General features: G+C 33.2%; 1 protein-coding gene and 1 long non-coding RNA gene across 2 annotated transcripts; both read left to right on the top strand.

The window, feature by feature from the left end:
- Nucleotides 1–326: 326 nt before the first annotated feature.
- On the top strand, nucleotides 327–1,743 carry LOC139492321 (uncharacterized). The gene is made up of 2 exons (XR_011656792.1): nucleotides 327–989; nucleotides 1,641–1,743. It is a non-coding gene; the product is annotated as an uncharacterized lncRNA (long non-coding RNA).
- Nucleotides 1,744–4,568: 2,825 nt separating this feature from the next.
- Nucleotides 4,569–5,327, top strand: LOC139492206 (uncharacterized). Its single transcript, XM_071280389.1, has one exon. The coding sequence runs from the start codon at nucleotides 4,569–4,571 to the stop codon at nucleotides 5,325–5,327; it is 759 nt and encodes a 252-aa protein (XP_071136490.1).
- The last annotated feature ends 1,660 nt before the right edge of the window (nucleotides 5,328–6,987 follow it).

Here is a 6,987-nt window from a genome sequence, read left to right as displayed (position 1 = left end):
TTAAATTTGATGTATGCCTTTTTGTGCTTCTTCGTTACATTTGTTGTTTTTTAGTGATTAAGATGATAACACAATGTTGACTGCTGTACCCCTATTTTTTTGACATTTTTACCTATTGTGTCTGTTTGTTTTGTTCACGCATCGGTGACAATATAATGGAATTTGATGCGATTGTCATACAAGTGAGAGGTTTAGCTAGCTATAAAACCAGGTTCAATCCACTATTTTCTACATTTAAAAATGCCTGTACCAAGTAAGGAATATGACAGTTCTTGTCCATTCGTTTTTGATGCGTTTTGTTATTTGATTTTGCCATGTGATTATGGACTTTCCGAATTGATTTTTCTCTGAGTTCAGTATTTTTGTGATTTTACTTTTTTCCAGTATACAATTAATGATTTTGTTTTATAAGCTCAAGATAATCCAATTTGCACATTTTGTAAAGAACAATTGAATATGATTATAAATTTACTTTGGGAACTAAATAAAGTGCAGAAGCTTTATCCCATTTCACATTAGATTATTTACTAACACTTCCATTTTTTGGAATTTATAATAATCAGTAAGCAAGGGTCCAGAACATGGTGAATCAAAATAAGGATCAATTTAACATTACAAAATGTACAAATACCCTTTGTTTTCTTGAAGATCTCTAATTGTTGTTCAACGTGATTATAACGTGGATTTGAAAACAACCTGATAAGAATGGGATATTTGAAAAATATTTTAAGAACTTGATGATTAACAAACCGAATATGCACCCTCTTATCTGATAGATAGTCATCACTGGATTGGTTTGACAGATCTCAAGGAAGGGGTATGGCGCTGGTCCTATGATCAGTCGAAAGTTGTGTTTACAACGTGGTATCCTGGTGATGGTTCCAAGGGTACATCCAGTAATTGTGTGATGTTACATCAAGGTAGAACAGATTGGTTTGACTACGACTGTCATTACAAGGGTGCTAGATACATTTGCGAAAGCAATTTCTGTAAGTTATTTTTTCATTTATTTTCTACTCCCGTTGTTTTCATTGACCAATAATACACCAATTATTTCCTTCTTTACTCCTAATTTAAAAAGATGCTTAACTTACTAATAAATAATTATGTTTTATATACTTTTTTTTGTCTTTTCATTGTATTTCTTTTTTTTTACAATTGTTTTGTCAGTTTGTTCTCCGTTTATGACTTTGCATATCCACTTTGATATCTTTCGCTAATTTTTGAAATATGTTACTTTATAATTCAATTTTAAGCAAAATCACGGGAATAATTTCAATTCAATTCATCTTTAAATAATTCTTATTAGTTATAAAATCGTTATGCAAGTCTGCATCCAGATTTTTTACCTACATGTATATCTGGAAATCTCAAAGACAAAACTCCAACGATAAGCAAAACAAAATTAAAACCAATAGAAAAATTACGAAGGATATGTAAAGAAATATTGAAGTTGAAACGAAAAGAATAATCAAAGTTAAAAAGATTGCCGTAATCTTATGCATGTATATATATCTTTACTTATATACAATTGACACTGGAAATGCTAAGCATATTCTTTCTTAAAGTTCTTTTTGATAAAGTTAGTTTAAAATGAATCAAAAATGTATTCTTGATATTTTTACTATTTCCCCTTTCAGGTTTTTAAATGATGCACAGAAGAAAGCCCTCAAAGCCAAGAAAACAGAAAAAAAACTCAATTTCAAATGTTGAATAAAAGTAAATAAATAAATTAGAAGCCTTCTCTATACATTCAACTAAAGTGAATATATACACAGTATCATACACAACAGAAATGGTTTCGTTTATCTATTGGTTGTTTTGAAAATCTTTACATTTTCGTATTTTTTCATGAGTTTTGTTTCCCCTTGATATTTTCCCCCTTTTTTGTTTGTTTAACTTTAAACGAAACCCAACGAGTAACACGGATATATGAAACAATGAAAAGAAATAGCATGTTTTGAAATTACAAAATCGTATTAAAAAAAAAATATATATCAGTATAAAAACGTTAAATTTGAATAAAAATGCGAAGTCATATGTTATATAGGACTAAACATCAGCCCAACAATGTCGGATCTGTGAATTTGCGGAAGCAAATTATTTGTTCTTCCCTGGCCAGGATTCGAATTCCTACTACTGAGATATCGTTGCACCTAATTGCCTTGTACTATGCCCGTCGCGCTAGACAACTCGACTACCTGACTTCTACAAATAATACAACTTTCAGTGGCAGGAGGTTACATTTCCTTTTCGATTTTTTCATGCTAAATTAGACATGACGAATTATTACAGTATACATATCAGGTGTTATATAGATATTTTAATGGTTAGTAACACTTTAATAAAAAAATTAAATATCTATCTAATCAATCTAACAGATTATATATTTTTTATAAGATTTATTCTGAAATAACCTATCGAAAATACTTATTTTTATCTAAAATTAAAGCAAAAATAATCTCTCAAGTTAAGAAATAAAAACATTATATATACTCAGTTGATATTGTGATATCTCTTTGATAATCCCAGCTGTCCACTGCTGAACAAGGCATCAATATCTGCATCAGTTAACACATCTGCCTTGCCAGCTCCATTTACCTTACCCATTTTTTTTCAAGTCCACCTGTTCAGCTGTAAGTGCATCTCTAGTTTTGCAAAACTCTATACTTTTGGTAAGATCATGTCCATAATCATGGCGCTAAAGGAATCGGATGAAACTGAAAAACTGGCCTTTCAATGTTGCTGGTTCATAGTTTTCTCCGTCACTTTTTCTGGCTGATATGAAAAATTGGCTAATTAAGTTGTTCAATTTTTTGGGTGTGAGGTGCCGTTGGATGATTGATACACCGGGAACCAGACAAGCTTACCCTCGCTCTCAATATGATGGAAAACGAAAATAAGGGACCAGACAGGAACCATGCTGAGCCTCACTTCTTTTCCAAGCTTCAAAGAGTACACTTCGCCTTCGTAAATGACTGCAAAGTTGTGTCAGCATAAGCTTAGTTATCCAAGTAGAACCTTGGCTATTCAGGTAGTAATTGCCTTAAACGCCCAACCATAAACGCTACATTGGGGTCAGATGTAAAAACATCTGAAACCGCAAAAAACACCTGAAATTGTCATTTGAATTTCGTGCGAGTTTTCGCGGGGAAATTGTCAAATTTATCGGATTTGAAATTTGAGTTTCTCGCGATTTTTAATTCGTATGCAATACATATTTATGTCCCAATACACATAAAATATTATTGTTTTGCTCCACTGTAGTTATATAAAAAGTGAAGTGAAATTTGTTGCAGAAAAAGCAACAGAAAATGGCAGAAGCAAAGAGCTGTATAACATTACTAAAATCCTAACAGGTGAAAAAAGAGGCAACACACAGGAGTAAAAAGTAAAGAAAGAGAACTGAAAAGTGAAAAAAAATGATATATTGAATAGATGGGTAGAACATTTTAGTGAAGTTTTAAATAGACAAGACCCTCTTCATCCAATTTCAGAGGAAGATGTAGGTATGGCCGAAATTATAATAGACGAGATCGATCTAGGAGAATAGACAGTAGCTGGTGTTAAAAGAGCACTGAAGAAGACACAACATGGGAAGTCAATAGGAATAGACAGTGTAACACCAGAGCTTATAAAGGCAGACATCGACCTTACAGCAGAGAAAATGGCAGAAATATTTAACAGCCTATGGAAAGAAGAAAATTGGCCATCAGACTGGAGAAAGGGATTAATTTGTAAGATCTTTAAGAAGGGCGATATGACAGATTGTAACAACTGGAGGGAAGTGACTCTTTTACCTATTTTCAGTAAAGAATTCTGCAGAATGCTAATAGAAAGAATAAAACAAGGAATAGACAAGAGATTGAGGAATGAACAGGTAGGATTTAGACCAAAAAGAGGAACAACTGAACAGTTTTTCATCCTTCGAAACATTCTCGAGCAAACACATGAATTGAGGGCAGCTTAAATGATACTTTTTATTGACTTCGAAAAAGCATTTGACTCAGTCCACCGAGAGAGTCTATGGTTTATCATGAAGAGCTACGGAATACCAGATAAGATCATAAGAACCATAAAGGAGATATAATATATAAAGGATTTAAAAGAGGGACGAAAGATACCAAAGGGACAGTCAAACTCATAAATCTAAAACAAACTGACAACGCCATGGCTAAAAATAAAAAAGACAAACAGAAAAACAATAGTACGCACGACACAACATAGAAAACTAAAGAATAAACAACACGAACCCCACCAAAAACTAGGGGTGATCTCAGGTGCTCCGGAAGGGTAAGCAGAGTGTTCTGTAAAATCAGGAGTGAAACAGGGATGCATAATGTCAGGTTTTCTTTTCCTTCTAGTCATAGATATAGCAAGATGTGGTGTGAGTGCCAATGAGACAACTCTCTATCCAAATAACAATTTAAAAAAAAACATTATAGGTCAATGTACGGCCTTCAACACGGAGCTTTGGCTCACACCGAAAAACAAGCTATAAAGGGCCCCAAAATTACTAGTGTAAAACCTTTCAAACGGCAAAAACCAACGGTCTAATAGACTGGATCATGCGGAAAACAACTGCAGACAAAGCCAGAGGGATACGATGGAACTTTAATACTGTTCTAGAAGATGCACTTCTTTCCTCAAAATTTAGCGACCTTGATGAAAAAACACAGAAATTAACAACTGAAGCTGAAAGAGTTGGATTCAAACTTAACCCCAAAAAGTGTAAAACTCTGAGATCCAAGCAAACAAAGAGTATAGAGTTGATAACACTATACGACCAGAAAGTAGAAGATGTAGACAAGTGCACATACCTGGGAGCAGTCATGAACAAAGAGGAAGGGGGAAGTTGTGACATCAAAAACAGAATACAGAAAGCAAGAGGGACATTCCATCGCCTAAGAAATATATGGTATGATAGAGGAATTGGCCGAAAAACAAATATACACCAATATAAATCATTAGTTAGACCTGTATTATTGTATGGATGTAAAACATGGAAACTAACAAACATTGAAGAAAAGAAACTAAATACCGTAGAACACCAATGCATAAGAAAGATCCTAAAAATACGATGGCAAAGTAAAACATTGAACAAAACAGTAAACGAAATAGCTAACACCAGAAACATCAGTTGTGAAGTCAGAAAGAGACGGTGGACATGGATAGGACATATATTAAGGCGTGAAAGAGACAACAACAGCTATGTAGCTCTACAAGGGCACCTGAAGGTAAAAAAACTAGAGGAAGTCCAAAAACTAAATGGAGAAGAACAACAGAGAGAGAAAGGAACCAACAACGATGGACAAGTTGGAACGTAGCCAGCACAGCGGCAAAAGATAGAAAAGAGTGGAAAAGCAGCGTGGAGTCCTTATGCTACTTCTGACGCGGATATAATTAAGGTTAAGGTTAAGATATGTTTTTTAACTCATAAACCGTTAACCGTATAACCCTGGAATCTTTTTATTTGAGGTCCCTTGGTCCTGACTTAAAAAATGAGGTCAGGGTCAAAGGTCAAGGTCAAGTTCTAAATTGTGACTTTTGCTTGTTTTTGTATTTTAACCAACATTTTGAAAGAAACATATAAAAGAACAAGTGCAAAATGTTTGCTTTATTGTAATGAAGATATGTTACATTTCGTCTGATACAATTTAATGGTATCTTATAGGAGTTAGTGCCCCTGAAATGTCTCTATATAAGGATATTTGAATATAACTTCATCTTTGTTCATTATAAAGCCATATGACCTTTAACAAAAAGTAAGGTGACATATGACCTTGAAAAATGGGAACCGGAAGTACCTATTTTTGCACTTTATCCATATAAAAGTACTCTGAATCCATATATTTTGTAATATCGATTCATAAACTTATCACTCAAGACTAGAAATGACTCTCAATAAATTAAACCTGAAGTGGCCAATTATCTCCCGTTCTACACACAAAAGTACATATAGAAACTATATATTTTTGGAATCAGTGTGAAGGAAGCTATCTTATGAGATCGCAAGTGACATTTACTTCACCGGAAGATGCACATTATCTCCTTTATTTCATTGAAAAATATATAGAAACCATAATTTTATTTATCCTATCAGTATAAGGAAACTTATGATTGGATGCCAATTTTTACATTGAGTAAACCGGAACTAGAATCTTTTCAATAACTTTGATGTGGAAAGACCTTAGAACAATTGGTTTTTATTTTATTTTTTCTTCCGCCTAATTTTGGTCTTGCGATAAATATTTGTTTCGCAATATATCGTTTAGATACATTTTTTTGTATGTGGTATATGATATCGAACAGTTTATGCGACTTTTCCTTGTAGGAATTATCTACCCAAACACTGTTTTCCTTTCGTCCACTACTCCTTCTCAACCGTGAAAGATTATGACAAAATTATTTTATAAAATTGCTCGTTATATCTTTCGAATTATTTGTTGTATTTTGACAGAATCGATATGAACACTCCATATGAAAGTTATTTCCCCTTATGCATTTGATATTATTGATATGCAATTCTATCTTGTAAACCATAAGTGATAGAGACCTAGGATCTTTTGATTTTAGGTCCTAAGTCCAAAACAAAAATGAAATTAGGTCAAGGTCAAAGGTCAAGGTCATATTCTAAATTTTGAATTTGGCTTATTTTTACTCATTTCCAAAAACCGTATAAGATATCAACAAATTATTTTACTAAATTCTTAGTTGCCACATGTCGTAAAACGTAAACTTTAATTGCAAGGGTATGTTGAACGTAATAAGGAGTTTTCTCCCCTCTATGGTCTTTTGATTTGAGGTACTTGGTTTATGACCTTGAAATTGATCTCAAGGTCATAGCTTTATTTGATGTTCTAGATATTGACCTTTGATTTGACCTCATATGTATACATGATAAAGCAATAAGATCAATTGCAATAGGTTTAAAACCAGTTAACCATGTTTGAAAAAACCGGAAGGTCCTAAGTCCAAAACAAAAAT

The sequence above is a fragment of the Mytilus edulis genome, chromosome 10, assembly GCF_963676685.1.
Source record: "Mytilus edulis chromosome 10, xbMytEdul2.2, whole genome shotgun sequence".
Taxonomy (NCBI): Eukaryota; Metazoa; Mollusca; class Bivalvia; order Mytilida; family Mytilidae; genus Mytilus; species Mytilus edulis.
Note: the sequence above shows the minus strand (reverse complement) of the source record. Positions and strands in the feature narration are given on the sequence as shown.

Bases quoted from the DNA above. Each gene is read 5' to 3' on its own strand.
- LOC139492206 (XM_071280389.1), top strand. From the start codon at position 4,569: ATGCGGAAAACAACTGCAGACAAAGCCAGAGGGATACGATGGAACTTT.